At 45.8% G+C, this 23,019-nt stretch overlaps 2 protein-coding genes across 5 annotated transcripts in view; one reads left to right on the forward strand and one right to left on the reverse strand.

Moving 5' to 3' along the window:
• Positions 1-7,045, forward strand: part of NRIP2 (nuclear receptor interacting protein 2) — a 25,525-nt gene extending 18,480 nt beyond the window's left edge. For 3 of the 4 annotated variants that reach the window (XM_080577744.1, XM_080577743.1, XM_080577746.1), the window contains one exon: positions 2,022-7,045. In XM_080577744.1, coding sequence (XP_080433870.1) covers positions 2,022-2,242 — 221 coding nt within the window. In that variant the 3' untranslated portion in view covers positions 2,243-7,045. The remainder of the gene's footprint in view (positions 1-2,021) is intronic. The other variant, XM_080577745.1, reaches the window with a different exon arrangement.
• ITFG2 (integrin alpha FG-GAP repeat containing 2) lies at positions 6,016-21,014 on the reverse strand. The gene is made up of 12 exons (XM_080577686.1): positions 20,782-21,014; positions 19,692-19,787; positions 19,217-19,258; positions 18,346-18,517; positions 17,887-18,026; positions 17,344-17,492; positions 16,008-16,102; positions 13,447-13,500; positions 11,167-11,258; positions 10,538-10,655; positions 9,762-9,935; positions 6,016-9,602 (listed from the first exon to the last, which is right to left on the reverse strand). The coding sequence occupies exons 1-12, from the start codon at positions 20,875-20,877 to the stop codon at positions 9,454-9,456; spliced, it is 1,377 nt and encodes a 458-aa protein (XP_080433812.1). The 5' UTR covers positions 20,878-21,014; the 3' UTR covers positions 6,016-9,453.
• Between the last annotated feature and the right edge of the window lie 2,005 nt (positions 21,015-23,019).

Raw genomic sequence — 23,019 nt, forward strand, 5'->3', positions numbered from 1 at the left:
GGGCAACCTGATCTAGTGGGTGGCATCCCTGCCTATGCCAGGGGGGTTGGAACTACATGATAATTAAGGTCCCTTCCAACCCAAGCCACTCTATGATTCTATGATTCTGTGATATATATATATATTATATATATATTATATATATATATATTAGGCCAGTAATTACAGGGCTTAAACCCTTAAACCAGGTTACAGGGCATCTAAAACCCATGGGGGTGTTAATAGTGTTACTGGAGGCTGCCAAATCTCGCATACTCTAGGACTTGGGGATTCTTCCTTCCTTGCCACTGGATGGATACAACTGAAGACCCAGAAGTTTTCTCCATCCTAATCCGATGCATGTTCTCATTTATAGGTTTGGACAGTAACAAGGCTGATCATATATTCCAGAGAGGCACAAAGAGGACACAGACAAGGCCAGCCACATATTACCATAGATAGTAAATGTAAACAGCCTCACATAAATACCAGTATAGATAGCCCAGTCCTGGTCCTCCTCTCTGGCTGATCAGGATGGAAGGTCACTAATAGAAACTCATACACCCTCAAGTCTCTAGATTCACAAACAGACTTATATTCCCAGACTTTTCGAATATCAGCACAGATTCTGTTTTGTATCTGTGTCTGGGCCCTAGGCCCCTTACCCAGTCACTAACTCAGACCTTGAGTCTTTCCAGATGCCACAAAGACCTCTTCTACTCACTGACAAGCCCAGCGTTAAGTGTGCTATCAAATTACAAAAATAAACATACATGCATACAAGATTAAATTAACCGGGGAAATAATACAAACACACCCAAGTCTTTCTAGCTAGTGGCTTCTAGACCTCTCATACATATGCCTTGTCCTCTTCAGTTGCTGGCTTATAAAATTCTGGGCGCTGTGACCCTGGTTACAGCTGGTACCCTGAACTCTCCTGCACGATAGTCTCTCCAATTGCTTACACCTAGCTCTACAGGCCCTGTGACCCACAGTCCCTTCTCCAGTTGCTGGAAATCAGACCTTCCAGCACACATCGCAGTTCTCCCAGTTGCTTGCATCCAGGCCTATGCTCCCTTCCATAGTTACCAGGCTATAAGCCTTCCTATTTTCTTCAAGGTTCCCTTGTTTTCCCCAGCTTAGGACTACACCCAGACCTCTCTTACACACTGGTGTCTCTAGTTGCTGGACCCATTGGCCCTGTGAGCTGCATCCCTTTCTTGCAGTTGCTGACACAGACCTATTAGCTGTACGGTCTGGGGGCCCTTCACTTACTGGCACATAAACCTCTCTTGCATGCCAGTCCCTCAGTTGCTGACACCTAGACCTATTGGCCCTTTGACTTGCAGCCTCTTCTCCACTTGCTGGTACTTAGACTTGCAGCACTCGCACACAGGATAGTTATACAAAAAAAGGTATTTAATAAGAAGATAGGATAGATTGCAGTCACCAGGGGCAGGGCTCAGTCAGACAGGTGAACTGACCGATGGCCTGCTTACATATGACTCGCCCCCATATCCCTGCATCCCTCTCTCCATTTTCCCACTCTTGTTCCTCCCTGATTCACCCTGATTCCTACCATCTTCTGCCCTCGGCCCTTCCACTAAACATCCCATAGCATGTTTTACATGAACCAGAAAGCCTTTTCTGATATCTCATAATGAATTTCAAACAATCCCACAAGCCTCCTCAAATATTCCTTAATACTTACATTAATGGTAGTTCCCTCTTACCAGTTAGAAAGTCCATTTTGACCCTTTACAGGGCTATGTCTAAGTTACTCCTTTAATGGCTCATCAGTCAGTGGTAGAAGAGTGTTGATTTTTGGTTTTGTCACTGTTACCACCTTCTTGTTAATGTTTGCATGTTTAATTCATCACTTTCATTGATATTTGTGATAAACTTTATACTAAAAAGTTCTTAACTGTATAACTTAATGAACCAGATGCTCTCATATTCCACTTCTTGTAGGAGAGGGATACTTTCTTTAGAGGGGCAGTATCCATAGTTTTGAGCCTGATCAGTCTCTTCTCTCTTCTTAGATGATGAAATGCTGGAGTTTTGCATTGGTCTCCAAACTCTGTTGTCTCTCAAGGTAAGGAATAGCTTCTTGCTTTTTGCAGGCCTCCTCTCACTGAGTCCTCCAGATTTGGTTGCTGGAAGCATTGAAAATTCACACGGTCAGGCCTTCCAGAGTGCCACTTGCAGTGCTTGTTGCACAGCTACCAACCACACAAGCTGCAAAATGGGAAGAGGAAACTGAAGAGGAAACTGGGAAAGGCAGGGCACACTGTATCACTTGAGATATATCCGTGTTGCCTTTTGAATACAGATGGGAACAAGCATTGGCTTTGAGCCAAGTGAAGCTGTACTGCTACATTCAACAGACATTAGCTGGGCATAGATGGAGGGAGTCCTCTCCTTTTGTCAGCTCAGAGCTCAAGATTAGGGTTCTGCTGAGCTTGGCTTCTGAGCCCCTCAGAACACGGCTGCAGGAAGGTTGTGCCTGCCCGTCAAATACCATGTAGCCACATGGTTGGATTCATAAAGCAGGAAAAGCACTGGACTGAAAGGCTGAGTGATGTGAGGACATCATCTCAGATGAGGTCAGATGGGAAGAAGGGAGTGGGACAGACTGCCCTGTGAAGGGTTTAGAGATGAACTAACTGGAGGGAATAGGAGCAAGGAGGCTGCACAGGGGACAGGGAGGGGAACTGTGAGGTTGCTACAAATCCAAAGTGGGGATGTTTAATGGTTATACAGGTTTTCCCCTGTCAGACATGATGAGACTGAGGTACTTGCTACCTGAAATGTCCAGCAAGTAACCAGCTTTCCCCTTCTTAGTGTTGCATCGACTTGGAGGAAGGAGTCCTGAGATTTAAAACACTGAATCAAGATTTGCCTTTTCTACATGCTTTTGAAGAGCCTGGTCAGTGACTGACTGCGTTCCCCGTGTCTGGGGCTGAGAAGACTTGCTGCCATACGAGAGAGATGAGGGTGAGGTTCACGTGCCCCTAACCTTGCCAAGTTCTGGGTTGATGCATTCACCATGGAGAGAGAAAAAGACAAATGGGTGCTGGAAACTGTTGTTACTGGGAGTGTCTCATCTTGGGAGAGCTCTCCCTCCTTTCATTAGACCCTCTGCTTGTCCCCATGCGCTGAATGGGCTTTTTCTTGTTGTTTTTCTGTCTTGCTCTAGTCCCCTGATTTCTGTTTCTCTCTACCCTTTCAATGACATTTTTTTTACAATGCCCTCTGTTCATGGGACGAGAGTCACTGTGAAGAGTCTGCAGTTGTTCTATGGACAGGACAGTGCTTTCTCCAAAAGCCTCCAAAGATTGCTGTGTATGTTTCCCTTAGCTCTTTTCCTCAATGTGAACAGACTCCATTCCTCTTTCTTTGTGGGAAGGGCTCTGTAGCCAGTCCCCTCACCTGCACTCTGGGAATCTGGATTTTGTTACTTCTTTGCTGGCTCAGAGCAGAACAGGATTTTATTGGAAAAAAAATTGCAGCAAGAGCACTTTTAGAGTTCCTAATTCTAAGAAACCTTTGAAAAAAACACTGAACTTAGATGCGTAGAGTATGGTAGACACCAATGGATGCTTGGGCTTTATTAGTGCATCATTGGCTACTAGGCTATATTGTGTGAATAGCAAAGCTGATCATCTCTTGATGCTACACATGGTAACCAGGCCACTCCTCTCTGCAATTCAGCTCCGAGAGCTATATTCCTATCACCTCTGCTGCATCATCAGTCTGCAAGCCTGCCACTCATGTTAAATGTTAAAATGAATTATAACACCCGGTCTTCTGCTCTGTTAGCAACTTTCTTTCGACATCAGATCTAGTGGTTGGACACAAATACATCATCAACCTCAAGTCCTGGCATTTCACAGCCCATCAACTTTGCTACTATTGCAGGAAACGAGAACTAGACTACTATGCAGAATCAGCTCAGATCAGACAACTGTGAACTCATCTGGGATGAACAGTGGTTATAAGTCACTTTTCCTTTTTTTTTCCATTTGCATCCTAGAGCATAACTGTATGATAAATTCAAAGTCTATTCTTTACTAGCTATATGAAAGATGCACCACATCAGGGCTTGCTCCATCTCATGACTATTTAGTGACCATCCAAACTTCACAATGTCCCCTCATCTACCCATAGAATGTCACGATATCCTCATTTTGCCTGTCCTGCTGGATTAAACACCACTGTCTCTCTTCCTCTCATTGTTTCTATTGTGCTTCTCAAACACTTATAGAATCGCAGAATCATTAAGTTTGGAAAAGACCTTCAAGATCATCTGGTTCAACCATCACCCTACTACCAGTGTCACCCACTAAACCATGTCCCTAAACACCAGGTCCAACCTTTCCTTAAACTCCCCCAGGGACAGTGACTCCACCACCTCCCTGGACATCCCATTCTAATGCCTGACTGCTCTTTCTGAAAAGAAATGCCTCCTAATTTCCAACCTAAACCTCCCCTGGCGCAATTTGAGGCCATTCCCTCTAGCCCTATCACTAGTTATCTGTGAGAAGAGGCCGACCCCCAGCTCCCCACACCTTCCTTTCAGGTAGCTGTAGAGAGCAATAAGGTCTCCGCTGAGCCTCCTCTTCTCCAGTCTAAACAACCCCAGTTCCCTCAGCTGCTCCTCACAGACTTGTGTTCCAGGCCCCTCACCACCTTTGTATCCTTCGTGTGCTTCTCTGGACTCGCTCAAGCACCTCTATGTCCTTCTTATAGTGAGGGGCCCAAAACTGAACACAGTACTCGAGGTGCGGCCTCACCAGAGCTGAATACATGCATTTCTGTGTGTGTTTTTTGTTGTTGTTGTTGTTTTTTCCCTGAACCAGCTGTTGGATTCTGTATTTTAACATGCGCTATAAACAGTGGAGTTACAGCCTGGCTGATACAACTTGTGACGTGTTTACCAGTATTAGTTGGCGAATGCTTCTCCTACAAACATTAAGCTAATGACTTCTGTTGTTAGTAACCATATCTTGCAGCTTCAGATCATGCTTTGATACTCTTCTACTTGTGCATCTGATTATTTCTGTCTGTGAACTGCTTTGCATGAATCTGCTGAATGACACCAACAGTTTACAGTATTCTCTCATTTATGTCAGGACCAAGTATATTTGATGATCCCATCTTAAAAAGTACGCCCACATCCACATACACGGTTCTTTTTTAAGAATCTTTGTATGTCAGGGAGCACATTAAGTCTTTTTTAATTGGGTTGTCAAGGCTTAAGACTGGTTCAATTGTAGCTTCATTTGGAAAACACAAACTTCCCTATTCCCAGCTCTAGTCATCTCTATTCCTTTTGGGGGCAAAGGGAATGAGGGAAGTCTTTCACAAGAGAACAAAACCCACTAAAGTAGAAATTCAGTATGAACTGCCACCTTAGAGCAGGACTTAAGCGTATCCTGTGTGGCCAACACTGGCTTCTTCATGACAAGTCCTACCCCTTCAATATGGACAATGGTATTTTAGGGAGAATCCCTTTGAATTGCCTTGGTGGTCAGCTCCTGCTAAGGCTACTTTTCTGTAGAGTGCATACAACACTTGCAAAACTGTGTGCAGGGAACTGTATCAAAACATGTTTGTGGAACAGAGCAACGAGTATCACATTTCAGGCATGAGATCCATATGGCTGACCCTGTGATGGGGAAATGGACTGTACGACCTTATGAGGCCCTTCCAAGGCTCATGTGCAAGAGGTAACCCAATCCCAAAAACATGCACCATCCTGAAGCCATAATCACACCACTTGTCTTGCCAGGAGCTTGGGGGCACTTGGTTTTGAAAGGAATGGAAGCTCTAGTCTTCCATATTCCCAGAAGCTCGCTCTTTCTTTTACCACTAGCAGGTGAATTATGGAACTGAAGAGCATTGAGCTGCTACATACGTTTGTAAGCAAATACCAGGATATACCTGAAGAGTAATAGAAATAATTGCATTCAGCAAAGAGATCACAAAAATGGGAGCAGGGATGGCCAGCAGCATTATTATCTCTCAGGAAAACCAAACAAACCCCTCCCTTTATTTTCTGATAGTAAATTGAACCTCACAACCAAAGCTGTGAATAGTTCGTCTACAAACATCCCCATTGTCTGAGGCTGCTGGACTCCTCACTTGCTGTGTGCTGTCACTAGGACACACAAACGTGTCTTGCAAATCAAGCCCTGTTACCTGGTGCCAGTTACCTGGCACCAGTTGGTATGACAATCTGCTACTGAGTAGGATGCAGCAAACAACATTTGCTGCTGCATGGAAAGGAACAACTAATTCCAATGCTGTGAATTTGCAGTGGCTGGCAAGGATGAACTGGCAATGAGTTACAATGAAAATATAACTGCACCGCTCCAGAGACAGAGCATACGTGGCTCCTCCTCTGAGCAGCTGTATACTTCACAGAAAGTTGACAGCACTGGAAATAGCCTGAAGCATTGGCTGTAGCTGCCAGTCTATTGATTGTCTCTTTGAGGGTTCAGGGCATGAAAAAGAACAGAGAAGTCATCTTTTGCCCAAGGAACAGTACAGAAGTTCCAATTAACTCTTTTGTACAGGTTTCATTTTCTTTCGTGCATAAAGGGAACAGGAACAAAACATCTGCAAGTTATGTACTGTACACAAAACAAAACTGTTGGAGAAAACCCTCAAGCACTACTGTCTTCCTTCTCAGATACTTTCAAGATTGGATGGTATATAACGTCCATATCTTCCGACTTGTTTTTCCACAGTGAAGCATGCCTGGGCTTGCACAGTACACAGCACTGTTACCCAGCAGAAGAGGGCTAGGCTGTACAGGTTTGCCCTGTCCATTACATGTTTTGTCCCATTTTCTTTTAAAGATGGTTCCTAGGAAAATGTCATTTTTCTCCATTAACATTTTCCTGTTTCAACTAAAATAAATCAAGTTTGACTTCCTTCCTTCCTTGGAAATCATTTGACCTGTAATGCAGTTTGTTTTGCATAAATCAGTTTCAGTCATACAACTATTTGTGTCCCCCTTGCGCTTATGTTGCTAATAAAGGTTTCCATTTGGCACGGATTGTGAGCATTGAGTTGTTCTCTGTTAATGAGTGTAGGCAATCCTGTTTTGCTGTTAGGCCTCAGGAAGGAATTCCAATGCAGCAGCACTGCAACAGCCTGTAAAACCCAGCTAACAGATTTGATGAACCAGGCCCAGCTCTCAAGCAAACGAAGTGCTCCAGGCAATTGCTTGCAGGAACCTCTGGAATCCCAGCATTGGATCAAGGAGAGTACTTTTGTGGAGAATGCCTGTGCTACCAAAGCCAAACAAGATGCTACGTGGGGCTACGGCAGGCACAAGTTGTGGTAGAACTTCAACTGTATTCATCAAAGCACGCACAGCAAAAAGAACCCATCACTTCTGCAGCAGTACACGTACCAGGTTGTCCGAGCCATGACCAAGAACTCAGGCACTGATACTATTTGTAATCATACTGTCTCTGTCCCCAGTGTGGGAGACGGCAGTCACAGTACCAAGGGTGTGGGGGAAAAAGACAACAAAATACACAGCCCAAAGCAGATGAAGATCAGCAGTCTGTTTTCAGGATAGAACAGCACACGCCAAGACACGTGCCAGTTGCTCAGCTCAGGGATAGTTATAATGTCATTTTGTTATATATTTCTGGAAACATGCTCTGCAGAGTCCTGCTCCACTGTGGTCCCTCTCAGTGTCGGGTCCTAATTCTGAAGTACAAGATTAAAATCAAGTAGCAACAGGGCTAGGAAAGTACCTCAGAACACAGTGAAACCAACCTGTTCACCCCACCTCTAGGGTTCTCTGCTTCTCCCCAGCTCAGCTGGGCCCCCAGGAGAGGAAAGAAGGGTAGTAGCTGCTACTACTTCACCTGAAGTTCTGAAGGAGAAAAGTGAAAATCCTTTGTTCAGATGATCAGAACAGCAGCTCCAGGTTTTGGGGAACAGAAACCTCAAAGTGACAGGAAAACAATTTACTGTGACCTAGTTAATAGCCAGTACAGTACTCTACAGTACAGTACAGTACTCTATAAAGCTTTTATAAATCTGTGAATGGAAATTGCTAGGAAAAAATACAAGCCCTTCTCCCACATAAGGCCTACTCCAGCAATGGACCTTTTGACCCAAATAGCAGGACACCCCTTTCCTCCATACAAAGTTCATTCTTCCTGTTAGGGCTGCTCTTGGATGTTTTGCAGAGCATCGCACACCAGTCTTTCAAAAAACAGCCTGCAAGATCTTTAAATGTCATTTGCTAACAGAAGATCACTGAATTAGTTTTATTTGCTCTCATATCCAACCCTCTCAGGCTGCCATAAGGGTGAAAGACTGCTCCATCCATTATGCACGACCAATAAAACATTACAAAAATGGGAAAAGATAATAGATGCAACACAAGGTTGTTCCTATCCTAATAAGCTGAAATATGCAAGAGGCAAGCCGACTGGGGAAAAGCAGAACACCAGCAACATGTAGAAAGGCACCCCTGTGCCTTTGAATATGAGCAGCCTGGGTGAGCAATAGCCTTTTCTAGATTCTACATGCAAGCAAGTAGAACATACCTCACCCCAGGCCACTTCCTTCATTTGTGCAGGACTCAGAAAATAGCATTGCACTCTCCACAGCCAGAAGAAAGTGTCGCATTCCCACTGCTATAGAATGGACAAGCCATCACAGCACCACAAATGCTTGGTTAAGACAGATTCTTCTTATTACCCAGATCACAGGTGTTTTACTAAGTCACAGCCATCTCTGGAGTCATTCTGCCCAAGAGAATGGAGGCAAGCAAGGCTTCTTGAGTACAGCTGTGGTTTGCTGGAGCTGTTCTCTCTTGACACTTTACTCGTGCGATTTGTGGTTCTTCTCACTCATGTCCCTAGCTCCTCAGAACAGGAGGTGGTTTGTGAGCAACTCTGTTTAACAGGACAGAAGCAGAGCAAAAGCAAACAATGCTTGGGTCTACCTTAAAGACAAACCTAATGGGGGAGAAGGGAAAAGCCCCAGCCTGCTCACTCCCTAACTCAGCTCCTCAGTTTGCAGCTCTTTTTACGAACTAAGAAGTAATCACTAAAGCAGTTGTAAGAATAAGCCAAAACCAAGACTGAGCTTGGCTATTTTCTCCTACCGATGTCCTTAGTACCCCTCCACAGTCACCCATAATGGACTTTCATTAGCAGAGAACATGGAATCTTACTACAGAAGGCCAATGAGCAACACACTAGATTCCTACTGTCCTGGTAGCTTTCTCGGCTAAAGTCAAATCAACTTGCCACCTTCACTTAAGCCTACAGCCAAGCGCTTCCCTCCACTGAACCTGGCCTGTACACCCTTTGCTGAGGGGAGGCCTTGACAGAGGGAAAAAGAACAGTCTAATCTTCATGAGGTGTGAATGTTCGATTCCAGTCAGAGAAGAGTTTGTGTTGGGATGGAAGATGTTAATCTTTATGTGACTTGTTATAAGGAATCCAGGAGGGCAGTGTGGTAGGCAGAGGAGTCTGTTCCAGCAGGGTCCTGACACTGTGAGGGGCTGTTGAGCTGATGGTTCTCAGGAAAATACAGTGTTTTGTGAATCAGATCTTTCACTGCAGAAACGTCATCTTTATCTACAGAAAAGAGAGAAAATTAATAATTGACAGGGATTCTCAACAGTTAGTAGCCCCCCTCCTCAAGAAGTACCTAGAACTCTAGTTCTCAGCATGTCATCTGCCAGCAGCCTTTCATCTTTTTTTTTCCTGTACACCCCTCACCCTTTCTGCACTCACCCACACCTAGCTCCTGCAGAAGACTGGCAAACTCTGGGTCATCCTCCAGGATTTTTAACAGGTTGGTGGACTCCATTCTCTCCAGCTGCACATCCCAGTAGATGTAGATCTTCTGATTGAAGCTGACATAAACCAAGCAGGGGCTGTTGCATCCTCCTTTGCATGCATAGAGGCCTATGAAAAGCAGAAGTATGGAGAATGTGGCTACTGCCCACAATACAGAGAAAGCAAACAGGCAACTTCTCATGATGAGAGAACAAAGATGTCAGTGTAAAGCAGTGAGCACCCTGGGGAGGAACAGAGACATGGACTTGGCTATGTTAAGTCACTCTGAGACAATCTGAGTAAGTGTCTCTAAACTATGTTACTCATGCATGGAACCTGGGGATTTGTGAGCTGCTTCTTGCAAGTCTGAGAGAGAGGAATTAGCAAAGTCAAGATTCGGGCTGGTTCCATGGGGTTCTGTATCTTCACCTGAGAACAGCTTAGAAGCCCACAAATTAAAAAGCAGTGGGAAAGAGAACACTGTAGCACTCAAGTAGGACAAGAAAAAAAAACAACCCTAAACTAATCACAGACATACCCCAGCATCACCCCTGCTCACCCCTGATTTTCCCAGATCCCACCAGATGGAAGACCAGCAGGGCCTCATGCAGTATACACACCCTAGGGAAACTACTCTGCCGACAGACAAAGGATCTCAGGTTTCCCAGAGGCCATCAGTAGCTTTGATGAAGAAATGCTGTGAGGGCTGTCTTTGCCACCAGGATCCTCACCTGCACAGAACGCACTGACATTCTCATCTGCTTGAAATCTGGCAACAGTTCGATTGTGGTCAATGATGTACGTCTGACCATCCCATGCACAGGCAATCACCTCCTCGTGCCCATTGCCCTGCAGGAACCGTAAGATCTCTTATTAGCACAAACATCAACAATTCACAGAGACAGTCAGGAATCCTTCTGAACAGGAATCTGTTCAGAGACAGAACACTACTAACTGAACAAGACATCACTTTTCATTTTCTTGGAGACCATCTGCTTTCTATCATAAAGATTATGCATCCAAAGAGCCTGCAGACAAATTGGGGTACTGGCAGTTTGCAAAACCATTCACCTTTGCAATGAGACACAAGAGCAGCTAGGGGATGGAAAGGTTCATAGCAAGGTGCTGGGCTCACTAGGTCATACAGGCAGACATAGCTCAACCTCTTGCAGGGAGACAGACTGGCGTGAGTGCAGAATGGACTGGCACAGTCAGAACCACTGTTTGTGTCATCCTGAGATAATCCCAGCAGTTCTACAGCTGAGTCATGCTCCCTCTGCCCTTCCTAAATTCACACACACAAAGCCATGTTTTTTGTCTTCACTCCTTCCCTCCCAGACCTATTCACACAGATACTCACAGTAACATCCAGCTTTTCCAGAGCAAACAGCTGGTGATCAACCTGCACAGACCAGAGCAGCTTGTCTGCCCCTTCCATAAGTTTCAGTGTCCCTGAATGAGGAAAAAAAAATATTGTCAAGATGTCTTGAAAATATTAAAAGGTAGCACAATTTCTGCTAAAATTAGGCCCTGCACACTCTTCCAACACTTGAGGCTTGAGGTCTGCATATGGAGGGGAGGGCATGGTAGAGGCTGTGGCTGATAACAGATAGCGTAGTTTCATTTCTGGGAAGGATGGCAGTCTATTATCTTGTCAGCAGTAACAGAAAACAAAGGAAAAATGGAAGCAGCAGCCCTGCTAACTGGATGCTTTCTAAGACAAGGAAACTGTCCAAAACAAGCCCCCTCTGAGTACAATATGTCAACAGGTCTCACATGAGACTATGTAAACTAGAAGCTTCTCAGCATGTCCCACAATCTCAAGAGAGCAGATAACAGCTGAAAGGTGACTGGCTTGACAGTATAGACATGCCCTCTTGGATGCTAAAACCATGCTGGACACTTAGATCATACCATTTTCCTGTTATCCAGAGATACTATGATAGTGCCAGAAAGGGTGTTGGAGGGTGGGGGAAGTGTGTATCTGTGAGACAAAGTCTCACATAAGATAAACACTAACCTATCCTCACAGTGCCCTCCAGTCTCATTAAGGCTCGTGAAAGAACCATGGTATGGCTGGAGGCCTTGCCCACTGCAGTAGCTTCAGAGTTCAGGCCAAAAAAGAATCAGAAAGTTCCTAGCAGGACAACATATGGCAGGTGAACATCTAGCCTGAGCAGGCCAGGCTGTCTATCCGGGAACAGCGAAGCACAGCACCTTGTCTCCATACAGTTGGACAGAATCCCTCTGTTCAGTTCATTAGTTTAAGTCTGTCCTATCACTGGTGAAGGATCTGGAACACAAATCGTAGGAGGAGCGGCTGAGGGAACTGAGATTGTTTAGTCAGGAGAAGAGGCGGCTCAGGAGAGACCTCTGACAGTTGGACTAGATGATCTCGGAGGTCTTTTCCAACTTTAATGATTCTATGATTATTTTTCTCTACAATTACCTGAAAGGAAGTTGTGGGGAGCTGGGGGTCTCTGGACTGCTGGAGCGGCCTCTTCTTGCAGATAACTAGAGATAGGACAAGAGGGAATGGCCTCAAGTTGCACCATGGGAGGTTTAAGTTGGAAATTAAAAGACATTTCTTCTCAGAAAGAGTGGTCAGACATTGGAAAGAATGGGGGAAGTGGTGGAGTCACCGTCCCTGAGGTTGTTTCAGGAAAGGTTGGACATGGTGCTTAGGGACATGGTTTAGTGAGTAATATTGGTAGTAGGGGGATGGTTGGACAAGATGATCTTGGAGGTCTTTTCCAACCTTAATGATTCTATAATTCTCAGTTAGTGACACAGCATGAGAACTTGGCTCAGGTTCGGAGTTGGCCTACATGAGGCCAGCTCTTCTCTACCAACACTTGAGTGCATCCACACAGCATCCATTTCCTTTACTGCTTTTGGAAATAACCCAAGTCTCTTCAAGTACAAGGACACAACTCTGCTGTGGTTTAGAGGCTCTTGTTTACATGAATGGCACTGCTGAACTGGCATCACAAACAGTTGTTTAAACATGGGGCAAGCAGGCAGCTTAGGAGTAAGCAGATATAAGTTCTAGTCTCACCCTCCACCTCAAGCTTTCAGCATGCTTTTGGGCCAACGACCTAACCTTTTCATTCTCCAGCCTGCTCACAGCAGCCAGGCTTTAACAGTTCTATCCCCATAGGCCATGGGGCCAAATGAGTAATTAATGTTTGTAAAATGCTTTGGAATCAACAGATGAAAGCACTGCAATGGGGAAAGAAAAAGGCAGATACTAACAGACTGAAAAAACGCCAAGTTTCCCAGAAAGTACAAGCCTGTGCAACATGGGAGCCAATTCAATAAGGACCAGAAAGACATGCTCAACTTGAAGCTGTTTCATCATATCCTCAGATACAGGCATGTGATCACACACCTGGTTTAATCGGGGGACTTGCTTACAGTGACAACTCTTACCTCGGTTCCTGTCTTTGCTTTCATGCCTAAAGCGTGTCAGCAGAAGGAGCTGTGGTAGATTCTCTTGCCTGCCTCAGGAAGCATTTCTGAAGCTCTGTTCCCTCTCCTTTCAAAACCAAAAGGACTGAGCACCTGTCTCCTACTTGGAATTAGTGACAGGCCTTGGCTGCCCCACCGGCCCACTTTCCAGGACAGTGGTAGGACTTACCATCCAGAGTACAGAGGGCAAAAAGACCCGAGCCACTATTCTCACTGGAGCAGCCTGCAAATGCAGAAGAGAATTACAGGAGTTAATACCTTTTTAAGAGTATTGTCCCTTCCCTCTCTTGAAAAAAGATCCAAAACAACGAGCTGACCCATACTGCCTCCTTTTTTACCCAGCCTGGACATTTTGCATAACAGATACCTGCAGTCTTGCAACCAATCCTGCCTCATGACAGCTTTTATTTGTAGGGCACTACTCTCTCAAAATCCAAGAATCTAAAATCTTTGGTTTGCACTGATATCGGCATGTCTGGCTCTGCTGGCTACTTCTGCAAGTCTATCTGTGCCATGTATGCACTTCCAGGCTCTTGGCAGTTCTGATTGAACTCAACTGCATCACATCCTCTCCAAGCTCCAAAAGCACACAAACAGAGGCAGGACAATCACAAAGGGACAATGTGGACAACAGCCTATGTCAAATGAGTGTTACAACTGTACCCTTACTGTTTTCTTCAGGGGCAGGAATGTGGCTTTCAGCTGTTCCAGGAAGAAATGAGGAGGGGAAAAAAAAAAAAAAAGAGAGAGAGATTCCACTAGGAGGACTATATATCAGTCACATTAGTACAAAAGCACCTCCTTTGCAACTCCTGAATGAGACTGTGGAGATGATGCTACCAACATTATTGTTTTCACTAGAGCAAAATTGCACAGAAACTGTGGTCCATTCTCAGCAAACACCGGTTAGATGCTACACAGCCCTTGCTTCATGAGCAGGTTAGACATGTGCTTCCATGCTCACACACGCAGCCCTGGCTTTACTGGGTTACGCCCCTACAGCTGTGAACTTCCTGCAAACAGTATCCTCTCCAAAGCCTGTAAAACACACAGGTGTGTGCAGGACAGCACCAACAGATGTGACTAACTGAACCTGAAGAGAAGACTCCCATGACCACCACTTCAATGTACTCTCTACCTGTCCACTAGTAAGAAAAGACATGGAAGGTCAGGTTTTGAAATACAACACCTGGTTGGGGAAGATGAGCTGTATTCAACTACAGCTGCATTTTATCCTTGGAGTGACAATGTGGAAGGAAACACTGTCTCTCTAAGATCTGCAGGAACCCAGGAAGTCTGGCAGTCAGGGGCAAGCCATCAGAGCTGAAAGCAGTTTAGTGCTTTCCTCAGGCAGTTTCCCCAGAATGACACTGTACTGCAAGCTTACCTCCACTGCCCATGCACAGCTCCACCCTGCACCCTCCCAGAACACTGACTACCCTATTACTGCAGGTGAGCTTAAGGCAAACAGTTGTACGGTTGGGTGCTCTATTGCCTCTAACTGACATCCATCCAGACAAGCTCTGTTCCAAAAGATCTGCTGTGTCTCCTTTAAAAACTGGTCAGCATTGCACTCTTTAGCTGCTTCAATACTGCTGGGCCCAGCACCAAGGGGCTTTTCATAAACTTCTCCTCATCCCTAATTTTGCATGCCTTCATTTTTTACAGGCTTCTCTCATTACATGCAAGGCTTTGTACGTGGTGAAATAATTGATTTCATGCTCTGTGACCATGGTGCTTGTAACAGTATCTGAGATGCTGAAAAAACGACAAGCTTAGGAAATGGGTAGGAAAGGTACTCTGGGGAGGGGGTGAAAGGAGGATTTTCAGTGGGTTGTCCTTCTACCCCAGCTCTAATCACATTGGACAGCCTAAATCCTCCCCAGACAGCACTGTAGGGCATAATACTTGGACAGAACAAATGCAGCTGAATTCTAGCTATTTGCAGACAAGGAAGGAAAGTGATCTGTGTTTGGAATCTTCTTCTTTCTTGCATTATGCCCCAAGGGGGAGTGAAACCTGCATTCTCCATAGGTATCCAAACAGGGTTCAGTGCGGGGGCCAGGCACAGGCCAGGCCACAAAGCAGTTGCACAGGGGAAGCATTGGCAGAGTGTAAGAAATGTCTGGATGTAGCAGCAGTGTGTTAGGGCTGAGAGAAGACAGCAGCTGTGGAGACTTTAGACATGATAGCTGAGCAGAATATACTGAAAGGAGACAGAGGACAGTGATATAAATGAAATATGGAAGCAGCTCTGCAGGGGTTGGGACTGCATAGATAAAGGAAGAGCAGGATCTAGCTGCTGGAGGACAGGTTATTAGGAATCAAGTGCTGTAAAGCACAAAAGCAAGAATTAAAATTAGGCTGTGGAAAGAAAGAAATGCATCTAGGGAGTAAGAAGGGCGTAAGCTGCAGACATGCAAAAGCCAGGATCAAGGACATCTGCAGGGCATAGTAGCCATTCAAGATGAATAAATGAAGGCCAGTGGAAGCTGCAGAGAAACTGTTGTGCTGGGTGAAGAGTAAGCTAGGGAAGGACAAAGGCTATAAAAAGCTCAAAAGCAACCATTTGGCTGTCCTTCTTTGGAGGCTGGCCTCCTGTTCTTGCAGCTACCTCTCAAAGTTATTACTTTTCAGCCACAGGCAATCTGATTTCATGCTGGACTGACATATTGAAAAAATATCACAGACAACTGTTGGGGCAGGGATCCCAAGCTTCAGACCTCTCACCTCGGCCAATGCTACCAATCAGATGAGTAGAAACATTCTTGTTGTGAATTCGGCCAGATGTTTGGTGGAGAATAACATCTCTAACAGGGGCTTCCCTAGGGAGAAAAGTGGCAGGCATCAGGAAAGGTTAGGGAACCATGCTGGGGGACTGTACCAGAACGATCTCATGAGCGGTGTACTCCAGAGCTCTCCAAGTCCAGAGATGGACTGAGTCTGTGCATAGGCTAACAGTTCAATTAAATACTCAGAAATAGTCTGCTATCCCAACAGCAAAAAATGACAGAGATCGCTCAAAGCGGCAGCCATTTCAGTCATTAGCAGAGCGATTATTTGCTGGGAAAAATCAATGAAAAGAATGCATGCCACCTCAGGAATGAAGGAAAGTTGCTAATGCTTAAAAAATAAAACATAACGATTTGATGCATCAGCAAACTGAAAAGAACTAAAAAAAGTCAATAAAACACCTACTCCAACCAAGGAAAAAAATATATGTTTTTGTTTGTTTGTTTGTTTTTAAATCATTACTGTCACACAAGCCTAGCTGCTATTCATTCAGGAAAACTGTCTGCGAAAACTGACTGTGGTTGAACAAGTTGGTCACAGGTCGTGTCAGGGCCTGAGTTCTAGCGAGGAGGGTACTCACATTCCACTAAGGTCTCTATGACATCAAGGAGGCTAGCTCCTGTTCAGTTGATTTTCTGGTTCTGCCTTAAAGTTTCAGAAAACAGCACAGGAGCACCTGAATTCCCCACACTGATCCCTCTGGGGCTTAAGGACAATAACCTCACCGCTCATCCTGTCTTCTCTGATTGTGATTTACAGCACTGGCTGCCAGGGTCTCATTAGAAAATCCCACAATCCTACCTTACTTGGAAAAAAACAGTGAACAAACCCTAACTGTAATCCTAGGGATTCAGATTAACTGGCCTTGTCTCAGCCTTTCATTAGCCACCCTTCCCACCATTAGACAAGTCCCCAGACTGCCTACTCCTCTTTCTCTGGAAATACAGGTCGCTGTCTTTCCTGTTTTACTCCTCCAGTACAGCTCCCCTCCGTAGACTGGTTTTGCCACCTCTCTTTGGCCAACCCAAGGAGAAAAGAGTGGGACTCAAGGAAAACAGCAGTATTCAGCTCTGTGATAGCGACCTGAATTCATGGGCACTTGGGTGCAGGTGGGCTTAAATCATAAACGCCCAGCAGTACACAGCAAGCCAGCTGGCTTCACCAGGACAGGTAACAGCATCCCCCCCCCAGAAGGCTGGTGTGGTGGTGCCCCCTTGTGACAGCCATCTACAGTGGAATCCCTTCACCTACCACGTGCAGTCACGCTGCTCACCTGCTGGAGGCAGAGCTCTCCCTTCCCTCGGCTGCAGGCTGCTGCTCAGAATTCCAGGTGCACAGCAGAACGGCATAGCCGCAGCCTGGCTGGGACACCATCATCTCCGGTAAGCCATCAGGGCCCGGGTTCACAGAAAGGCTATCCACCTGTGGTGGCACAGGATAAACACGGACACGGTTTATCTGAGAACCTTAAAACGGTTAAACTGAGAACCTTACACACCCCAGAATTCTCCACTGTGTTTGTGTGTGCATAGCAGATTTTCCGATAGAAGCTGAGCAGGAGCTGAACAAATCCAGCTAGAGGCAAAATATCCAAGCGAAAGTAAAAGGTATCTTCCCTACCAAAAGCCACTTAAGAACAGCCTAGAGGAAAATGCTCTCTAGTTAGGTGAGAGTAGCTGCCCATTTCCCAGACCATCCCATGAGCTTCCCTGCAAGCACAGGACAACCGCTGGGCAAATCTCCTTTCAAGCCATCAAGACAACAATCGCTGTGTTGATAGGACTGAAATTTTGTGCCTCTTCCCCCGTTTCCTTACCTGACCTTCTAGCAGCCATTTCTTCAGCAGGATCAGCTGCCCAGAAACATGGTCTGAATTCTCCGACAGGTCCTCCCAACGGAAAGCACGCACCACCCTGTCAGTGTAACCTACCACCAACTCACACTTCCCATCTCCATCTGCAGGGGAGACAACGAGGTATATAGGCTCTCTCAGGCCTTCATAACCACAAGACCCCTAATATTCAGAAATCACTGCGCTGGTTTCCATCAAGTAGCATCCCTGAGGATCCCAATCCCATTAGGAGAACTTGCACTACAGGAAAATTTCTGAAGTTCCCACTCCTCTCCTCAGCGACTTGTCGTGTTTGTTAAAACATCTGTTTCAGCAAGGTAGTAATTTTCCTTCTGTGAGTTCTGCACACTTTCTCTCTCCCTAGCCCCACAAATACCCACAAATTCCTTCACCCTGCACTCCCACCCCAGCTGCCCTACTCACCAATGTCACTGATCAGCATGACCTTGGTGTTGGCAGGAATATGCTGCTTGAACACTGGCTTCTGCTCTTCTGCCAACTCATGGTGGCCAGAAGCTTCTGGGTGTTTTGAAGGTGGAGAAGTCAAGTCAAAAAGATGAAACCAGCCTTCTGCACTCACTGCCACTACAAGATTCTAAGAGAGAGGAAAAAAAAAAGTCTTTTGATTTTATTTTTCTTTTAGAAACTACAGAAGCTGTCACTCAGCACGGCAAGGGAAGATACAAGGGTGACTCCAGCAAGATCAACGACTGCTACACGGGAACAGGAGATTTTTGGCCAGCATACAAACCACTCAGGTCCTGTAAGGTCCAAACTTCTTGTTCATTCTTGTTAGGCTAGGATATCAAGATGATGTGTGCATGCAATCCCCAGTGTATGGCTTCCTCAATCCTCACTTTAGCTATGCTCCGCTATAAAGCACACACAGCTACAGCATTTTAGGCAGGGTGCTTAAACTAGGAGCTTTGGTTATGGGTTTAACTATCAAAAATAGCAAACCAGCAAAAGGAGTCATATAAATTCAGAGAAATTTACTTGAAAGTCTGGACTATTCTGTGGCTCAGTCTTGTTTAGGTGACCTTAAACACACACAGACAAATAGCAGAAGGGACACAACCACAGCACGGATCAGTACAGAGCAGGATAAAAGCCACTGAGGAAAGGGACCAACCCTCAAACCTCTGAAACCTCATGGCACTCGCATAGGGAGACGTGCTAATCAGTAGTATTTTCTGAAGACAGGATGTATTTCTTTGCTCACTAAGACCTGCATATGGATCACACCTCCCACGTGCCCCACAGACACAGTTGGGGACAGTTTGGCTGCTCTCACCTTTCCTTTATTGCATACGTCTCCCACACCAACGCATGTGAGCTGCAAGAGAAAAAAAAGGCCTTAAGAGTCCATCCATAAGAGAAGGCAATGCAAGGTAGCACTTTCAGATAAACCCCTGCCCCACCCCCTCCTCTTCTCATAAACAGTCTCTTTAACAGCCTTTTCAAAGACAAAGAGAGCATAGCCAAAGACAGAAACACATCTGCCACACAACTGCCCAGAGCTCTGGAGCAAAATCCACAGTGCATAGGAACAGGGTCAATGTAGAAGCCCAGTTCCTGTGTTCATTCAGTACTGTGCTCATCATCTCTAACCCATGGGGCTAGCTGTAAGCAAAAGCAGGGTCTTTCATTACTACATGAAAGACATCAGAACCAGTTCTTGCTGCCACTCCTCTCTGGCCTTCATGTTCCCGGGCAGTCAAGGACCCACACCAAAAGGCCCAACCATTTAAATTTTGTCAAAAACTAACCATTCCTTGGCATGATCGCATAGTCCATGGTTTGCTGTCATCATTCTTGTACACATAGAGTTTCCCATTGGTGTCTCCTACCACCAGCTCATTCAGCTGTACAAGAAAACTGGGTTAGTAAGAAGAAATTCACAATTACAGCAACACAGCACTCCCAGCGTAGTGAGAATTACAGATATCATACATTAAAATCACTCAGTGGGAAGAATCGGCAAAGGAAAACAAGAATTAAAGAGAGGCTTGAATCAATACAGAAGGTCTGGGAAAAAATAAAAGCCCTGGTTTTAGTCTAGCAGGTAAAACAGCAGGGGAATGGCTCCTTAGAGCAACACCCTATTATCCCCTTCTTCTCTAGCCATTGTTTCAGAATTCTGTCACTGACCGTTTGAAGTCGTGCTCAGATAATAACCATCATGGCTCCAGCTTCCATCCTTCAATCTAGATTGACGTGATCTTTCTCGGCTCATCCGAGGAAGATGATGACAACGGGGTGAAAGTAATCATCCAAAAAGAGGCTCCAAAAACACATTAGATCTACACTCGGTATTCAATTTCATTGATGAAGTAGCTAAGATCTTTGGATCTTGATCTTTACAGAATAGCGACTGTTTCTTGAAAGAAGACTGCTGAGGAGTCACCACCTCTTCCTGCTGATGAGCCTGCTCCTGCCATCCTACCATCTGTGTATTTTGTGTATTTTAAATTGGGTGCATTTCAAAACTCCCTGTGCACATTACCCCACGCAACACTAATTCTCACGGGAAAAAACGAAAATGGGAAAAACCACACTGCTAGCAATGCCACTTTTCAGGATAGCGAGGTAGGGCTGTAAGAAGATTGGGCTGTTGAGAAAGGACGGTTTCCTTGTACGTAGTTAAACTAATCTCTTCATAATTGCAGCCAAATCAGACCCATCAGACACAACCACCCGTGGGACTGACAGCAACGCTGCTGATGCGCGTCCATCCGCACGTCCATCTCCGCGACACCCACGCAGGGCGGCCCCCAGGTCCCCCCAGACCCCCCCAGGTCCCCCCAGACCCCCCCCACCTCCCTCCGCCGCCCCGCCAGCCCCGGCCCACCCCCGCACCGCGTCGTTGTCGGCGTCCCCCAGGCAAATGGCGTGCGGGAAGAGGCTGCCGCCGAAGTCGAGCGCCACGCGCTGCACGTAGCTGACGGAGCGCATCCCGCCGCCGCCGCCGCCCGCCGGGGCCGAGCTCCCGCCGCTCGCTCCCGGGCCTGCCGCCAGCCTCGGGCCGCCGGGGGGGTCCGGAGGGCCCCGGGCGGCTCCAGCGGCACCAGGCCGCGGCGGGGGGAAGGGGCGGTGTGAGGGAGGGAAGGGGCGGCGCTCGGCAGGGGCAGGGCCCTGCCGCAGGAACGCCGCGTGAGGTGAAGATCCGACAAACCGAGAGAGACGGAGGCGCGCAGCTCGCGGAGGTGTTGCCGTAACTGTTTATTTCGTATTTGTTTCTGTAAGAACATGAAGAATAGTTTATGCGTGAAGTTTACATGCATAACTTCAGTTATAAATGCCAGTGTGCTGTTTTCTGCCAGCAGCAAGGTGCGTCTTTACGGGTAGCACGGAACCTCCTTTCCACCGCCTGCATACAGCGTGCTCAGTGCGCTTGGTGACCTTACATTCTTAAACACTTCACAGTTTCATACGGAATAACAGTGAAGGCAGAATGGTACTTCCACAGTTGCTCACATCCAATGCATCCACCATTGTCTCTAAATATTAATAATTCTAAATGTTCTACTTAATAATCCTACTTTCTGCTTTCAAAGACCCATTAACAACTGTCATCCATGCGAGTTGTTTTTTTTAAACCGTTGTTCAAGAATTAGAAACTTATTAGGATTTTACCCCATTCTTGCTTTCACAACAACCGTTTCAGCCACAGCTCCCACTTCTTGTAAAAATTCTAAGCAGATCAAGGCGTCCTTGCTGGAGAAAAAGGCCTCTTGCTTGACATTCCTGCTCCCCTTTCTTGTAGTGTATCGTTCTGTATTCCTGTCTTAAGAGTAACTCTACAAAGCACTTCTGTAAATTGCCTGATTCACAATACAAATTAAAGCGCTTTATTTTCACTATTAGCATTACCAGCTACAGCTGAAGCTTGAGTGCTTCTTTTCTCTTTCCTTGCAAGCGGCATACCTCATAGGAAGAAATCTCCATGGCTCTTCTATCATCTAAGAGATAAGACAGGAATCTGACTGTTCCAGTTCCATTACTGTCTTTTCTCAGTAAGATTCTCCCTGTGTTTCTCAGTCTCTCACACACGGCATTTGTCAAGATGATTCCACTCAGCTATTTGGATTTATTTACTAGTGTGCAGCCACAAGGGCATGTCTTTTGCTGCTTTTATTGAATGCATGTAAAGCTCCGGTAACATAACAGGAGGTAACCGGCATTGATTTTTCCATTTTGATTCAATCTAAAGAAACGCACGTATTAAATATTCTGGTTTTCCTTCTTCCCAGGTAGTGGCAAGCATTATCAACCCGTTAGCTTCTTTTGTAGGACTGGAAGTGATAACCTTTATCTTAGCTTGATTCCAATTGCTGGTTTTGTGTCTTGAAATCTTTTAACTTCAATGGGCAAGATGTTCTTCACATCTTGTTGTAACCCAGCTGTAATGTTCCAGTTAGAGGTAGCTGTATTTTGGTAGAAAGCAAAGCTGCTTTCATGTATGCAGGACTGATGATGCTACTGAGTCAGAACTCATGAAAAGTACTTACATTATCTGGTGATTGTATCTTTCCTAAATAAACCAGCCTGTGATAGGTAAGTCAAGGAAAACAGCATTTCCCTAAGTGTGATGCCCCACCAAGCACCTCTCCCTGCTGCTTTCTCCTATTTCTTCCCACCCTGAAGAATCTTAGGGCATGCAGAAAGCAGTGCAGTTCACAGATCCCTAAGCTAGCTCCAACCCAGCAGCAGTTGGTGGACTTCTCTTCTTGGGACTGGGGGCAGGAGAGTAATTTAGGCTTACCACTTTGGTGATAGTTAATCATATAGGTCCCAGGCCCAAGCTGTCTCTTCTGCAGAGGCAGGTGCTAGAACCTCCAGTCCTATAGGAAGCCCATGAACAAATGCTCACTTTTTTTCTCCCCCTCAGGAAAGGAGACCAGGAATTCAAACCAAGAATTCAGATATAATCAGGTTTAAGACAGGCATATTCTTTGCAATATACAAACAAATCCAGCCCATTCCATGCCATGGGAAGACAAGACATCCTTCTCAGTGCAGAAATCCATTACCTGAAAGGAACAGATAAAGCTACTTTCCTTCTGCAAAGCAGGCAAAAAAAAAATAGTCCCTGCT

Source organism: Anser brachyrhynchus, assembly GCF_964034855.1.
Source record: "Anser brachyrhynchus genome assembly, chromosome: 1".
NCBI classification, from domain to species: domain Eukaryota; kingdom Metazoa; phylum Chordata; class Aves; order Anseriformes; family Anatidae; genus Anser; species Anser brachyrhynchus.

Coding starts and splice junctions, on each gene's coding strand:
- ITFG2 (XM_080577686.1), bottom strand. CDS start 20,877: ATGCGCTCCGTCAGCTACGTGCAGCGCGTGGCGCTCGACTTCGGCGGC. Junction 18,027..18,345: donor CATGCTGATCAGTGACATTG/GTGAGTAGGGCA, acceptor TCTCCCCTGCAG/ATGGAGATGGGAAGTGTGAG. Junction 13,501..16,007: donor GATTGGTAGCATTGGCCGAG/GTGAGAGGTCTG, acceptor CTGCATTTGCAG/GCTGCTCCAGTGAGAATAGT.